General features: G+C 44.0%; 1 protein-coding gene across 1 annotated transcript in view; it reads right to left on the bottom strand.

The window, feature by feature from the left end:
* dnah5 (dynein, axonemal, heavy chain 5) overlaps nt 1-17,709 on the bottom strand; it is a 149,846-nt gene that overhangs the window by 3,146 nt on the left and 128,991 nt on the right. The window contains exons 79-86 of the mRNA XM_079504311.1: nt 14,953-15,102; nt 14,234-14,479; nt 12,096-12,315; nt 10,124-10,329; nt 8,241-8,444; nt 3,494-3,709; nt 2,550-2,762; nt 1,285-1,437 (exon numbers count right to left, since the gene is read on the bottom strand). Of these exons, the coding sequence (XP_079360437.1) occupies nt 1,285-1,437; nt 2,550-2,762; nt 3,494-3,709; nt 8,241-8,444; nt 10,124-10,329; nt 12,096-12,315; nt 14,234-14,479; nt 14,953-15,102 (1,608 nt within the window). The remainder of the gene's footprint in view (nt 1-1,284; nt 1,438-2,549; nt 2,763-3,493; nt 3,710-8,240; nt 8,445-10,123; nt 10,330-12,095; nt 12,316-14,233; nt 14,480-14,952; nt 15,103-17,709) is intronic.

Below are 17,709 nucleotides of genomic sequence, written 5' to 3'. Positions count from 1 at the left end.
TGACGTTGAATTAGTGTAAACCCTTCACACCACTTCACGTTTTTGATTAATTGTTTAGAAAAGGTAAGAATCGTGGAATTGTGGAAACATGCGCCGTTTCTGAACGGGGTGGGAGGGGCCCTGTGTGTGACCTCATCTCGGAGCTACAGAATGAGCGTAGGGAGAGGGCACATATGGGGCTATATGTATATCAGCCAGATGATGTCCTAAACAAACAATGTTTAGCTAAAAGGAAGGCACCGAAGCAACCGACAGTTAAAGCCTTTATTCAGCAGGGCACAAGTAAAAACGACAACGTTGACCTGACGAAGATGTTGACGATATAGTTATATCGAAACGTTGTTGTTTGGTGCTGTTTTCTCTGACTGAAGCTTTGTGCACTACAGCCAGGCAACCCTGCTGGAACAGATGGTTTAATTAATACGTACCTGGATATTGTAGGCATTGTGGGGAATTTGTGAAGGAGGTTTTGCCCATTCCAGAACGATAGGTTGTGTTTATGAATGGTCACTAGACCAGAGGTCAGAGGTGTTACTTTGGATCTAACTTCCAGGAGGCTAGAGGTGTTTGTAGCCTCCTGGAAATTGGCTTGTGTGTCTTCCAAACTACCACTGCTTTTCACTACTGCTGCTTTTTTAATGAACTTGAAGCTGGGCTGAATCACTGAATTCATGTGGAAACAATGTGGAACGTCTGTGACCAACAAACACACATTGTATTGTGTTGATTTGGTGCTTTAGAGAACTACTACAAACTGAACCAAATAGTATGGTTACAAAATGTACAGTTAGTTATTTCAGTACTGTATGAATGATATCCAAACTTAAATTGCAGCAACTGACAACAACAGAACGTTTTTTCCACATCCTCCCATAGGGATTTATTCATTTTCTTTTCATGAGGCTGATATTTTTGTTTTGATGTCACTTAGTAAAGGTGCTTAGAGCAGAACAAAGAGGACCTTGGCGTAATGACATTTTAGAGGAAAGGTTTCTACAATGGGTGATTGACCTGGAACTAGGAACAAGTAACATTGAAAGAAAAAGCAAGCTGTTCTGCTGGAAAACAGAAACAAAGCCTTTGTCTGTCTGTGTAAGTTCATGAATAAATGAGTTCCCATTCTCCGAGTCCCTTTCATCTAGAGCAGAACACTATGCCAATGTACATATACAGTATGCCAAGAAAAAGTCAGAGGAAAACACATACAAGCACGCACACACGTTTGTGTGCTGTGCCATCTGGTGCCCTCCCCAGTGGTAGCTAAATAGCTGGGTGGTGTGTTACCTGTCTCATTGCTGTCAGGAAGCCCTGTGGGTTGAAGAAGCCTGTCATCCAAAAACAGTTGGGTCGACCCTCAAAGATCCAGGACTGAAACTGCCGGTTCCGCTCCAGCAGCTCTGTAAACCAGAATCCCAAGGTGCTGGAGGCCCACGATGCCTGAAATGAGCAAGAACAACAAAAGCAGAATATAAACAAAAGAAACAAAGAAAGCTGTTCCATGATCCATGCTGATCTGAGTAGAATACAACAGGATGTGAAACGGACCGGCTCCACTGGAGCAAAGCTTAGCCAAAACAGCACAATTCAAGCACAATGGAATAGAACAGACAGAAACTGGGGACAACAGGACAAGATAAAGTAAAGCACAGGATGAGGACGTATCCCATATAAGAACTTATCGTCACAGATAAGAAAGACCAGACCAGAAACAAAAAATATGAGGTTCAACACAATGTTGAACCTTGGCCCTGGATTTCCTGTCTGCACAATCCAAGCACATATTATTCCAATAATGTAATGGTTGTGAGTGCATTCCTTGAATGCCAACCCAATTATTAAAATGCAAGCCACAGACAGAGAGAAAAAACATACAGACTCATATTTCTTTCTTGTTTTTCTGCCTCGATAGTAAAGTTGGTCAACTAAACTGGCAAGTCATTTTCCTCCATCAGTTAAATGTACACTGTTAAATTCTATTAGACAAATACAGGCAAACACAAATGAAGCATACTCATCTGTCCATCTGTATGAGCTACTAGAGACTGATTGACTGACTGTTACTACTATGATCAAGTAGGTCTACTATGACCTATTTGGCATCAGAATATGTGCTTTAATTTAGAGCATTTGAGTTTGTGAGCAAGGCACTGCTGAATCACACTACTGTCACAATCAATTAATGTTTTTAATCTGCTCTTCACGCAGATCAACCATTTTCGGTGAATGTTTGCCCAGAATAGAGGGTATGCGCGTGACATCATCATCATATCTGGAAGTTATGCTGGAACGCCTACTGAGTGGCAAAAAACTACTTTCTGGCCTTGACAGCCCATACATCCACACAGAAAAGTCCAATTTGATTGCATTAAATGACGTTAAACAATGTTAAACTCACTTTTCCACTCACTTTGCCACTCAATGTGCCACTCAATGTGCCATTCGCTTTATGCATGCGCATACTCTCTATAGGGACACTAGGGTTCATGTGATTAAGCTTCTCTGCGGTTCAGACGGACGGTTACAGAGAACGTTTCCTTGATGTACTGTACCTTCTTCCAGCGAGCTGGGATGCGTGCGTCATACATGCAGTCCAGCGCGTCCCGGAGATTCTCACTCATGATGATGGTCCCATCGATGGCCAGCTTGAGGTCGGTCAGGGTGTTGCGTACCAGCACGATGACCCGCTGCATGCGGTCAATCTCCTGGCGAAGGAAGATGTTCATGGGCTGGAATGGGCCCATCTTGTGGAGACGGTCTCTTACCTGATTGGGAAGTATTTTATTACCCGTCACAATAGAACTGGAATCAGAATTTGAATTCTTTATTTCTTCATGTGCAAAGTATTTGTAATTTAGTAAGCCAAGGAACGCAATCCACTCCAAATCTTTCAAATCGGCCTCATATTTCTTTATAATATTGATATTTCTTATCTTGTTTTAATATATTATTATGTTTAGTGCAGTCAATATGTCCCAACAACATTTCTCTGCTTGTAGTGACGAATAAAACCTACTTTATTTGTGGCGCTATACAGCATCAGCCCGTTTTATATTTTGACCTTAAACTGTAGCTCGTAGGACGTAGGTCATAGATTTAATAATGTCCTTTAAAATTTTCTCTAGTGACCCCAGACCACACCCATTTCCCATTTTCTTCAAAACACACTTTTTCACTTGTGATAAATGTGTCATCATACACATTTATATTGATATTACGATAACTACCGTATATTGAATTAATTGGAATTCTTTTCCACATCTTGAAAAGTTATGGTTTTGGACATATGTCATCTTGCTTGCAGGGGTAAGAGTCATGTGGCAATATTGAGCTGACATTGTCAGAGATGTGATGATGATTTTTAGCTGAAAATGTTAACATTCTATCCATATCCTTCTGTTTTTTTTGTTTTGTTTTTGTTTAGTGTCTATTTCTTCCTTTCTCTTCACACTCTGATTTGGGGACACATAAACACACACTCAGTACAGTACTATACCTCAAACGGTACATAGTCGGGTGGCAGTTTCTCCAGCATATCATCAGCCAGTCTGGACACCACAGCCTCCCTGGTCTCCCCTCCTCCCGAGGAGCTGTCTTTGGGTTGAATACTAAGGATGGTGTCCAGCACGTCCTTAGCCAGCTTACTCTGGTAGGTAATATCTGCGTTGGGATGGAGACCAAACACCTCTGGAGTGTCATAGGCTGGTAGGCCCTGCAGGAGCAAAAGATTCACGTTTGATTCACCAAATGTATAGTACTTGGACATCTAAGCACCATTTCAAAACTAGTGAAAAATATGCGTTGCGATGTGACACATTGTGAGCTTGCACTATGACTCAGACATATCGGTTGGATGTGACACATTGTGAGCTTGCACTATGACTCAGACATATCGGTTGGATCGCTGCGATGTGACACATTGTGAGCTTGCACTATGATTCTGACACTTTGTGAGCTTGCACTATGACTCAGACACATTGTGAGCTTGCACTATGACTCAGACACATTGTGAGCTTGCACTATGACTCTGACACTTTGTGAGCTTGCACTATGACTCTGACACTTTGTGAGCTTGCACTATGACTCTGACACTTTGTGAGCTTGCACTATGACTCTGACACTTTGTGAGCTTGCACTATGACTCTGACACTTTGTGAGCTTGCACTATGACTCAGACACATTGTGAGCTTGCACTATGACTCTGACACATTGTGAGCTTGCACTATGACTCTGACACATTGTGAGCTTGCACTATGACTCTGACACTTTGTGAGCTTGCACTATGACTCAGACACATTGTGAGCTTGCACTATGACTCTGACACATTGTGAGCTTGCACTATGACTCTGACACATTGTGAGCTTGCACTATGACTCTGACACATTGTGAGCTTGCACTATGACTCAGACACATTGTGAGCTTGCACTATGACTGACACATTGTGAGCTTGCACTATGACTCTGACACTTTGTGAGCTTGCACTATGACTCTGACACTTTGTGAGCTTGCACTATGACTCAGACACATTGTGAGCTTGCACTATGACTCTGACACATTGTGAGCTTGCACTATGACTCAGACACATTGTGAGCTTGCACTATGACTCTGACACATTGTGAGCTTGCACTATGACTCTGACACATTGTGAGCTTGCACTATGACTCAGACACATTGTGAGCTTGCACTATGACTCAGACACATTGTGAGCTTGCACTATGACTCTGACACATTGTGAGCTTGCACTATGACTCAGACATATCGGTTGGATCGGCAGTGTAGGTGTCGGGACGGCAGAGCTGCCTGAACCTCTAGTTTCTGAAATTATTTTATTTTTAGAATGTAAGAAGAAAAAATAAAGAATTGATGGAGCGTTATTCAACTTTACTGACAAACTGTCAGTAAACTACTGGGGACCCCTGCTCTAGTATGACTGCAGAAACAACACATTAGATGCTTGCAACTAATGCCTCCGAAAGTGCCCTTGAACCAGGATGTGAATCTCAACAGTGGAGAGAAGCAGCATGACTTCACAATGAGCTGGATGAATTTAGTTATGTGTAACCTGATACTGCCGAGCATCTCAGATGAAATAAAAACTAAGCTATGATGACTAAAACGAAGACTAAATATATTGACAATTTTGTCAACAAATAAATGCGCTCGGGTGTTGCACTCTGAAAATAGCAGATCTACAGCTATTTATTTTCAGCATGCAACCAAGTGTAAAATCAGCCATTAAAACGCAAGTTTTAATCAATCAAACCCTGCCAAAATACATTTTAGTCGACTACTCTATATCAACTGTAGATTTATTCAACTAAAATCATATGACATTTAGTCGACTAAAACTAGACTGAAACTAAAACATTTCAGATGACTAAAATATTATATGACTAAAAAACTAAATGGAATTTTATTCAAATGACTGTGGCTAAAACTAAATTTGCTGTCAGAATCAACACTATCTCAAGATGAGGTTTCTCATTCGCACTGAGGAAAAACTTGTTATTGTGGGAATTTTAACTTGCTCTTTTCAATTAGTATTTTTGCAAATTGGCAAAAATACTTAATTTGACTCTGTGACGTGAGCAGTGGTGGAAAAAGTACAAAGTTCAAAATGTACTTAAAGTACCAAAAGTAAAAGTACTCATTGTGCAGAATGTCCCGTTTCAAGTTTTCAAACGTAGGAAAATCGTATAAAATATCAGATCTACAAGTTCACAATGAGTCGCATCGTGACGCATTGTGCGCTTGTACATCGGCTTATTTCATATAGCCGAAATGTATACTGTAGGGGTGAAATGGTTAATGTATGTTTTGTGATAATAATCAAAATCTACAAAGTAATTAGAAACTAAAGTTTTCAAATAAATGTAGTGGAGTAAAAGTGCATGGAACCCAGAATAATTAGCCCTTTACTAAATCCCACCCCAAAAGGTGATTGTCCAATGCCAATCCAAATAGTTTAGCAATGGTTGCTATGCATGTCAAGCTTTCTTCGCTGCTAACGTTAGGGATGGGTTGGGGAGGGACTTAGTCAAGGGCTAATTACATTTTTGCTGTGTTTCCATGTATTTACCCTGTGAAAGCTTTGATTTGATTTGATGTCCTGACAGACACACTGGACCAGTTCTATCCCTCCTGACAGACACACTGGACCAGTTCTATCCATCCTGACAGACACACTGGACCAGTTCTATCCCTCCAGACAGACACACTGAACCAGTTCTATCCCTCCAGACAGACACATTGGACCAGTTCTATCCCTCCAGACAGACACTGGACCCACTGGACCAGTTCTATCCCTCCAGACAGACACATTGGACCAGTTCTATCCCTCCAGACAGACACTGGACCAGTTCTATCCCTCCAGACAGACAGACACACAATGTTTTGCTCACTGGCTCGTTGGTTAAATGATGGACAACAGCTTGTAGTGGGCAGCATGATGAATGCCCTCATTGGCACAGCTCATTCCCCAAACATTCATCACAATACAGCTTCAGATAGAGCCAAGCAGAAAATGCACTGTGTCAGGGTGGAGGGAGGGGATAATAATAGAGGGTGTTTGTTTCTGTGGCGTGCTCATTTATTTTATTAAAGAGGGCAGTGGCTTTCTCGCCGCTCTGCATTTCATTTAGAATTACAGATTATAGTATGTGGGGATGCACATGCACACACACACACACACACACAGTGCAATTTGAACTGCGTGTGTGTGTGTTCTCTAAGGCTTGGTTTGTCATTGGAGAGGCGTTGCAGAGCTGCACAAGCCTGAGGAGCCCGCTAGCTTTGACCATCCATCACAATGAAAATAGCTTTAATGAAACTGCTTCAGCACACACACGGTCACACGGTCGCGCACGCACGCGCGCACACACACACACACACACACACACACACACACACACACACACACACACACACACACACACACACAGCCATGTTTACAACATTCTTTCGTAACCTATAAGCTAGAAATAGCAGATCCAGAAGCTCACAACAGCACACATCTGAGCCATTCTCTGCACTCCTCAGGAGCAGGTACAACAGTTAACACATTGTGTGCCCAGGACATCTCCAGATGTCTTTATAATCACCCCCTGTGGTGCCCAAGACGTCTGGGGACATCTTTGGGAATTCTTTGTGGAAAAAAATAATAATAACAATAATCGGACTAATCTGCTGGGCACTCTAGAGTACGTCTTTTTTTGTTTTTTTTTTGCTGCTTTCGCCTTTATTTTATATATTTTTTATAGAGAGACAGACAGTAGGCTGACAGGATGCGGTTTGCCTTCACACTGGCTGTGTCAAGCGCAGCAAGGAAACGCAGCAGGGAATTGTATCAATGTGTTCAATTCATAAACTATAGCCTACACAGTGAAATCTATGGTGTTAAAATTATACTCATAACGTGCATGTTTCGTGCCGTCGGGGACTGGACCTCTCTCTCTCTCTCTCTCTCTCTCTCTCTCTCTCTCTCTCTCTCTCTCTCTCTCTCTCTCTCTCTCTCTCTCTCTCTCTCTCTCTCTCTCTCTCTCTCTCTCTCTCTCTCTCTCTCTCTCTCTTCTCTCTTCTCTCTCTCTCTCTCTCTCTTCTCTCTTCTCTCTTCTCTCTTCTCTCTTCTCTCTCCCCCCCCCCCCCCCCCTCCACACAACAGAAAAAGTCCCTGGCCTAAGTCCCCACACAGTGACAGCACTCCATGTTTACGGCACGCACAGACAGACAGACAGACAGAATATTCTGTAGGCTACACTGCAGTGTTTTATGTGTTTCCTTAAGCAATTGATTAATGTACTCGTCCTCATTTCGTCTTATCATTCGACCACGTCTACCTATCCACGGTAACGGGACATCTTTGCGCTGCGTAAAATATGCCTTCTCCGTCTCCAACTGTGTTTCGCTCCTCACCCGCCACATTGTTTGCTTCATTTTCTTTATTTGCTGCGGATTGCATTCACACCTGCACAGATTCGTAATCAAGTGCGATTGGAAGCGAAGCGAAACCCCCGTTTTTGGTCGGAGTAGAATGCGGTTCTTTGATGCGCATTAGGATTCGAATGATGCTTCACACCTGCCAAACGAAGCGCACTTTCCGACAATGTGCAGCAGGATTCGTTTTAATCGCAGTAAAGCTTTCTGGTGTGAAGGTCACCTTACTTTATGCATGCACAATTATTGCACATACCCTCTATAGTAAAAGATCATATATACACTTTATTCTTTCTTTATTGTGGTCTCACCTGGACATATGTGAGGTACTGATCCAAGCTGGAGCACTTAGGAATGCTGTAGCCCTTGTAGAAGTAGAAGTCTGGAGCAAACATGTTCTCACTGAACCACACCTTGGCGAAGGTGTTGAGCAGACGCTTGTCGTAGTCGTCAGTCACACGGCCGCCGTACTGGATCTCACCGATCATGTAGCGCACCGTGCTCCAAGACACGCCCTAGAGAGTACACAGATGTTTTTACTTACAGTAAGTCAAACAGAAAAGTAAACTAAACCACCGCTCATCTGTTTAAAAAAATCTAATCAAATAAAGAATTAAACACAGTATCAGGGTGAAAACTAGAAAAAGTGCCCTTCTGGGCACAGGTCTCCACCAGGAGGATAGGACTGTGTGAGATGTTTAGGAGTAATATAAACATGTTTGCCTTTGATGGCAATTGGATGATTTGAGGCATTTTGTTCCAAAAATGTGTTTTGCAAAAATCAACCTGTTGGTGGCGCTATAACAGGCCAATGTGAAAAGGGTGGGATATATTCCTCAGCCCAGTAAGAAAATGTGTGAAAGATTTCACGTAAATTGCATGCTGCGTTCATGATTTGAGGCTTTTGTTCAAAACGGGGCAATCTTGCAAACTGTGAAAGCCAATTATAGCCAATTATGACCATAGAGATACTGTGTAACGATTTGTGAGATTTTTGGACAGAATCTGGAGGAGTAATATCAAAAAATGTGTTTTACAAAAGTCGGCCTCCTGGTGGCGCTATAAAAGGCAGATGCGGAAAATGCAGGTCAAAGGTTTGTCCTTGGCCTCTAGGGAGTGTGCATGCAACGTTTCACGCAGATCGGTGCAGTTTTAGGTAAAACATGTGAAAAGCTGCCTCATGGTGGCGCTATAACAGGCCGTTCTGGAAAATGTGGGGCAGAGGTTCATCGTTGGCATCCAGGGAGTGTGTGTGCAAAGTTTGGCATCGACCGGGTTAACGGTGCCGGAGATTAGCTGTACACAGACGGACGGAAGGAAGGACGGACGGACGGACACACACACACACACACGGACGGAGTGCAAAACATACTCTCTCCCCATGCCTTCGGCCTGGTGGAGACAAAAACGAACAGCAACTCATTAACTCTGTGCAAGTATCTCAACATCTTATTGGAAGCTTTCGTCCTTCTTCAGGCAGGTGTGCCTGAAGAATAGAGACACCAGACTGAAAAGTACGGTGATTAAAATAACTCATGAACAACAAGCCTGTTAATGATTATCCTGCTCTGTATCATTCAGTATAGTGCGTTCGTCCACGTGCCCTCGGGGCAGATGGGAATTCATAATGAAAAGAGCACTCGTACAGTTTGAAAGACATTGCTCTCATCAGGCAAATATCAGTGCATCCTCATGTCTGAAAATGAGAAATAATCTTCTTCCATGGCAGCAGGGTTCCCATGGCTGATCCATACAGTCTAGATCATACATGGCAGGGCTTCTTTAATTAAACTGGGACAGGGCCACAGCCTATGTAAAAAATACAGACTTTAATGAAATGGCTTTAATGAAGAAAATACCCATTATTTATGTATGAGAAATTCTGAAAAAAATGAATGGAGATGAGGGAGGTTGGGAGCTACACTCCAACCCACCGCACTGTTAATGAATCACACAGCGTGCATCTCCTTTTAATGGCCAGTATACCCCCCCCCCCCCCCCACTGGCAATGTGCACAGTATGCACTTTGAAGGGTGCCGTGAATATAATATGAATGACCAACGGAGTGACCATAAGGCCTGACTTATACTTAATAATAATGTCTCGTGCCGAGAATAGCATTCCTGTAGGCTCACAACGCGCCGCGGATGTGCCGTGACGGGTCATAATGAGGCTTTCCTCTTCAATCCTATACCTTCTTAATGTCCATATCATCAAGGTGGTTCTGGACAAACTGAACGGTGGCATTGAAGTCGGCCTGGTTGAACTCGTACGGGATGTTCCAACCCAGGGGGCCGTACTTCCTCCTCTCCTGCACGGTGCTGTGGAGAAACGCTACTCCGTACAGCATGGGCTTCCACTGCACCATGTTACTGACATCCAAAAGGTCCTGGTTTATACCTGGATGTGGGGACATACAACATAGTGTTGATTTGGACAGCACATTTTCATTTCGTTTTAGTCTTTTGTATGAAATTCTATGTAGTTTCATATATTTTAGTCATCTGAAATGTTTTATTGTTAGTCGACTAAATATACAGTTGGTTATATGAGAGCAATACAGCGCTCACGTTTGCTCTATGGGAAGCATATCTCCATATGCGATCAAACAGCTCGCTAGTATTGCTTATACAACCACGGTTATTGCATAACCTTCAGTTTAGTCGACTTAAAATGTATTTTGTCGGGCCTTGATGGCGTCGTAATGGCTGTTGCTATTGTTTTTTATTGTCTTAAGGCCACTGTGTTTTTGCTTGCTTAATTGTTACTTTACGTTTGTGTTTTTATCTTCTGTTGCCCTGTAAAGCACTTTGTGTTGCATTTTATGACATGAAAGGTGCTATATAAATAAAGTTTATTATTATTATTATTATTAATATGACTTATTTTAGTTCTACAGGATCTCTTCTCCACTAGTCCCTCCCTAACATTTAGTCTAGTTTTTATTTGTCATAACCTGAAGAAGGCAACCTGCTTGCCGAAAAGTTGTGGCTTAAATAAAGTTTATAGCATTGTGACTACGAGCCCCAATACAAACTGCAAAAATAACCTTAATAATAGAGAAACTATATCATAAATGAATACTGTTTATGCATGTACTATGTGTACTATGTAAAACTTAATTTCCATTTCCCAGGCATTCAGTTGCAAAATAAATTGGGTAATTTGGGTACCCCCCCAAAATAATTTGCCGACCCCCCAAGGGGTCGCGACCCACGGGTTGAGAACCCCTGGACTAAATCAACACATCTCATCTCATCTGGACATCTCATCTCATGATGGCCTGTGTGAAAGAAAAAACCTTTTAAATTCAACTCAAATCTTCCTATTACAAAGTCTATTCAGTGGTGGCATACTGTCGGGGCTACAGAGTTGGCCATGATGATGTCATCAGATCACAGACGTCATCATACAGATTAGTTAGCATAAAGACATTTGGTCAGACCATCAGGTGAAATCAAATGCTTTAATTAAGGGTGACGGCATTCATCGAATTGCTCCTCCCTGAATTTTGTTGATGTAAACTGTTTCCTAATTGTTATTAAGAAAGAAATAAATGCATATATAGCCTACCAATGAATGTCCATGTTTAACTGCCAAATGAAAAACAGTAATCTATATAAGCTGCTAGTTAGAGGCTGGCTAACTGGATGTTGGATTGAATTAGGTTGCGTAAGATCTTTTGTCCTTCATGACTTTTACCCCCAGGTACATACAATCTATCCAATGATTACGCAATCCATTCAAGGTGATAAGATCAGTCTGTCTGTGTGTGTCTCCACATAACCCAGGGAACTGAGACCACACACCAAGACAGACACACTGTCCAGCATGCACATCAATGTCTTATCTCCTATTCACACGCGCACACACACACACACACACACACACACACACACACACACACACACACACACACACACACACACACACACACACACACACACACACACACACACACACACACACACACACACACACACACACACACACACACACACACACACACACACAATTTCCTGTTTCCTGTATACAGTATCAAGTAACTTCAGTGTCAAAGTGAGCTGTAGCTCACCTCTAATTGCAAAATCAATAGAATAATGTTTGCCCGCTCAACACGTGGCTCGCCAGTCTGAGGGTAAATGATGTTTGATTTGCCTCCTCACCGCCATATGTCCTCTTTAGGCCCGCCTTCAGGCCCTGAGGTGGTTCGTTGGTGAATTTGATGGACATCTGCAGGAGCGCGATGGGGAAGTGTCTGTGGACCTCTGTGGTCATCCATAGTCGGAAGCTGTCGTGGACAGTGTCCGTCTCGGTCACTGTGTCCATCAGCTCGTCCATGAAGTCCAAACCCAGGTGGCAGTTCTGGAGCAGGGCCCAGCCACCCTGCGGACAGATTAATCACATGTATTAAGCCTAGTGTCCTATTTGGACATGTCATTAGGTGACGTGCTAAAACAGTGCAACTTGCAACACAAAACTAGCCAGTTTACAAATTCACGCGCCTTCATACGACAAAATATAAGTCATGCTGTTAACCACTTAGGTTAACCTAAAATTGCATTGGATGGGATGGAACTATGCTATATGATAGATTGGGGTGACCAGAGCTTATTGAGAGGCGCGCCCTTGATTTTATTGCCACGATACAGAGCGCATCAGTGACTACTGGTTGTTGATCAGAAACAGAATATATATTTTATATTGCCGGATATGTCTGCAAATACAACCAGTAAGACGCCTTAATATAGGCGAGAGCGACCGCAGGGCTGAGCCATTCTCCTGGAATTATGTCAGCACTGTCATAGAAATAAAATAAAATTTGTCACAAATAAATTGAGACATAAGTACTACCACAGTATGTTGTTTCCATAAACGGTAGACCTGCTGGGAGCATGGGGCTGCTGCACTGCTGCAGCCTCATGATCCTAGAGGATCTGTCGTTTATGGAATGAACGTTCGTTGCATAAATGAAAGGGCAGATCTGCGGCCGCGCAGCGTCACAAACACCTTGCCTCCATTACTCACTCATTGTAGTATAGGCTGTGGGGTACATTTAATTTGCTTGGCTTTGTGTCATTTTCCTCCCTCCGCAGTTAGACTGCTGCTCTCAGTGGTTTTACACGTGTCGCCCGTGTGTTGTGTGTGTGCAGCAGCAGCATTACATGAACGTGATGTGACGGATGCAAGCATTACATGGTAATGTGACGGATGCAAGCATTACATGGTAATGTGACGGATGCAAGCATTACATGGTAATGTGACGGATGCAAGCATTACATGGTGATGTGACGGATGCAAGCATTACATGGTGATGTGACGGATGCAAGCATTACATGGTGATGTGACGGATGCAAGCATTACATGGTGATGTGACGGATGCAAGCATTACATGGTGATGTGACGGATGCAAGCATTACATGGTGATGTGACGGATGCAAGCATTACATGCTTCCTGCACGTTTGTGACGGATGCAAGCGTTACATGGTGATGTGACGGTGATGTGACGGATGTAAGCGTTACATGCTTCCTGCACGTTTTCATAGTAACTGTGCGACCTGCGGTCACAATGAAAATTTGAGTGAGTTTGGTGCATTACACAGTGAAAATGTTTCTATACAGTTGCTTCAGTGTAATTTACACTGAAGCAACCATATAGAAACATTTTCAAACATTTATATGCTAAAACATGTGGCCATTGTGGGTGAAAAATGTTAAAATAGGTGTTCTGAGGGGGGCGGGCACTCAGATCGGTGAACCAATAGGATCAACCGCCTGTTTTCGACCGGCACCTGCCCCTCTAGACCAGAAATCCCACAGGCTGGGCCAGTGGGATACGTACGTACGTCTGTACGTACCTACCTAACTACCCACCTACCCACCCACCTACCCACCTACCCACCCACCTACCTACCCACCTACCCACCCACCTACCCACCCACCTACCCACCTACCTACCCACCTACCTACCCACCTACCCACCCACCTACCCACCTACCTACCCACCTATCTACCTACCCACCTACCTACCTACCTACCCACCTACCCACCTACCTACCTACCCACCTACCCACCTACCTACCCACCTACCCACCTACCCACCCACCTACCTACCCACCTACCCACCTACCTACCCACCTACCCACCCACCTACCCACCTACCTACCCACCTATCTACCTACCCACCTACCTACCTACCTACCCACCTACCCACCTACCTACCTACCTACCTACCCACCCACCTACCTACCTACCCACCTAGTACCTATCAAATTAAAATGAGTGAGCTCACACCAGACTCACATTAGCCATGGTCTGCTGCAGAAGCTTGCGGGCGTGGACTTCTTGTCCCTGTCCCATTGAAACGTAACGGGTCTCTATCTTCTGTCTCTTTCCCAGGGCGATGATGGAGTCAGTGGGATCGGATCCCATGGACAGGAAACAGATGAGGGGGGTGCGGGGATCAGATTCCTCCCATGTGCTCTCCAAGTCCAGCATCACCCCCTCAGCGTACCTCTCCCCCATTGACTCCATGATGTACTTACGGGCCTGGTGGAGAGGAGAGGTGGGGAAGAGAGAGAGAGAGATATAGAGAGATAGATTTTGGGGATTTTTTGGAAAATCTTTTGAAATATTAATAATTCAAAACATAATGTAGGAAACAAAATAATAAAGAGGTACCGGAATTTACTCGCGACCCACAAAAATCAGGGTTCCGACCCAGTGTTTGTTCTCACTGCTACATTTGAGATAACAAAAATAATGACACCATAATCTCAACACCAAAACTACCTCAAAAGCAAGCAAACATTTTGGATTTCACTCTGTAGTGTAAACTATTGCAAAAAATATCTGCATCTGTCAATTAATTAACCCATTCAATCCAGGAAAGCATCTCCTCTCAACAAAAACAAACTAGCACTTTTAGGATAAGGCCAGGATCATAGGGACAGATAAAAGCGTGCATGCGCGCATGCACATGCACACGCACACGCACACACACACACACACACTTCTCTTACCTGTGCGATGGTCCTGTCAGGGCACCAGGACCGAATGAGGAGCAGACGCCTGAAGCAGTCCAGAGCCTGATCATAAGAGTTGGGCACCACCTCCTCCTCTGGAGCCTCCTTGTCAAACCATGCTTTCCACTGCTTCTCATTACGACTAATCTGAGATAATGATATACAGTAAAATGTCATGCACACAAAATAAACATGTGTTCACAAACATCAGTCAGGTTCAGCCTCTGGAGTGCATAAGAAGCTTGATCCGCAAGGTGCATGGCATTTCACCAAGTAGAGGTAGAGGTTGAGCGCACGCACGCACGCACGCACGCACGCACACGCACACGCACACGCACACACACACACACACACACACACACACACACACACACACACACACACACACACACCTATCTACCTACCTAACAACACGAGGCAAATACGATTGGAAGGCTAAACCTAGGAGGAGTTACACTTTTAAATCAATTCTGTAGGGAGCCAATTGAGTGAGAGTTATTGAATTACGTTCTCCACAAGTTCAAGCAGGTCTGCATTCTGCTGACCTGAGTATTACTCAGAGATAATTGCTTGGGAAGGATTCCATATCCATATGTAAAGACCATTGCTGCTGAGGGCCTGATGATGGATGAATGATATCTTGGCATAGCAGATAGCACATCCACATCCACATGATCATTTGAATGGCATATTGCCCCTGTGTGTGCTCGAGGAGAACATTAATTTGTGCCAGATTATTGCATTCAGTAGCAGGATGTGTTGACCTCAAGGACCAAAATTAGAATCACAATTTGTCAATACAACATCACCCGTTTAACCCTACATAGTTTACACATCAGCCTATTTGAAAATAGCTACAGTACAAGCTCACAACATGTTATTTTGTGGCACCACTAGCTAGTATTTTCAAAACATCTCGGGAAAAAAGTGAAAAATGTGTGGAATATGCTTGAAACATTTTAGCGACACAAATCTTGTATGGTGGTCCCTAACAAAAAAACCTTTCAGATGGCGTCCTTGACAAGTTTGAGAACCACTGCTGTACAGTATGTTTAATAAAAATCAATATGAGCATGACTGCATACAGTATGTATAAATGTGTGTGGTACTTGCCGGCCCCTTTTCCACTGGGGTTGAACCAGTTCAGTTATTTTATCCCATCTAATTTTTTTCTTTTTCTTATAATTTTTATCCCACGATTTTGTAACCCATTTTTCACCCCTGTGTCAATTATCTAATGTGATCCTGGGCTCTACACAGTACACACCCTCCGCCAACCTAGTCCCCATATATGGGGGACATGTGGAGAGCAACGGACTTGAACTCATGCTTCCTTCATGCCTGAGTGTCCAAGTTGCTCCTTTACACCCGACGGGGGAGTTTCCCTGGTTGGACGTAGCGCGTGGAAGGAACACGTTATTCCAACCAGTTCCTTTCCCCTCCATCAGGCGGTGGCCAGGGGGAGGCAGTTTAGAGACCAGGATTTTATCCCATCTAATATTGAACCAGTTCAGAGTGTTTCCACTGGTGTTGAACCAGTTCAGTTATTTTATCCCATCTAATATTGAACCAGTTCAGAGTGTTTCCACTGGTGTTGAACCAGTTCAGTTATTTTATCCCATCTAATATTGAACCAGTTCAGAGTGTTTCCACTGAAAATGAATTGGTTCAGAACCCTAAAAGTTGGTTCAGAACTGAAACCAAAAAATGGCCGCCGGTTCCGTGAAAGCACCAAGGTTCCAACAAGGGGGCAGGCAGACTTTCCAACGTTGAAGCTCTGGGTCCTAGTGGTAGGAGGAGGGACTACAGGCGGACCCGTGGATTCATGACCGGGAAACCCCGTGCAGCTGGGCTTTAACGTTGAGCGCTCGGTTGCCCTACGTCACTCAGGACCTCAAAGTTGAGGTCCTGGGAGGGACTTCCGGCAGTCTTCCGGGTGCTTCAAAACGCCACTGAGCAACTTCCACTGACATGAATAGCTGGGGGGGCGGAGCTTCGCGCCAGTTCAGTCTCTATTATATATATACTCTATGGGTTCCAAGAATCTAAAACGGAACCAGTGGAAAGGGGGCCGCAGTGTGTGCACACAAATGCAAATGTATGTCCTGTGTGTATGCTCTGTCGCAGGACGAAGATATCAGACATTTTCTCTGTGCTGCAAAATATAAATTGGGCATTACTTGTGTGTGTTTGTGCGTGTGCCAGCATGTGTCCATGTCAGCATGGGTCCAGGCGCGCGCACACACACAACAGGGGATCACACACACACAAACGCACACAGCTGGGGATCAGCCTGCCCTAGATCTATTTCCGTCTGTCTCCCCTGGTTCTTCTTGGACAAATGATTTAATTGAACAAATAACTGTTAATCCACTCCTGCCTGATCTTCACTAACTGACACGCATACATTCACAGTCACACACATAGAGCAGAAACCTCCCATCTCCAGTTTTCAACTCTTTGTTCTATTTCATGAATGAATGCCCTACTTCACTGTGACTAAATAATAACTACACTGGAACCAGGGACAGTGCAGAGGGAGTGGTGGTCATTGTTTACGGTGGGGGTTGGCCTCCACCAGGGCTGTGCATTGTTTACGGTGGGGGTTGGCCTCTGGCAGGGCTGTGCATTGGGGTGGTGGTCATTGTTTACGGTGGGGGTTGGCCTCTGGCAGGGCTGTGCATTGGGGTGGTGGTCATTGTTTACGGTGGGGGTTGGCCTCCGCCAGGGCTGTGCATTGGGGTGGTGGTCATT

This window comes from Electrona antarctica, assembly GCF_951216825.1.
Source record: "Electrona antarctica genome assembly, chromosome: 6".
Classification (NCBI taxonomy): domain Eukaryota; kingdom Metazoa; phylum Chordata; class Actinopteri; order Myctophiformes; family Myctophidae; genus Electrona; species Electrona antarctica.
This window is presented reverse-complemented; position numbering and strand designations above follow the sequence as displayed.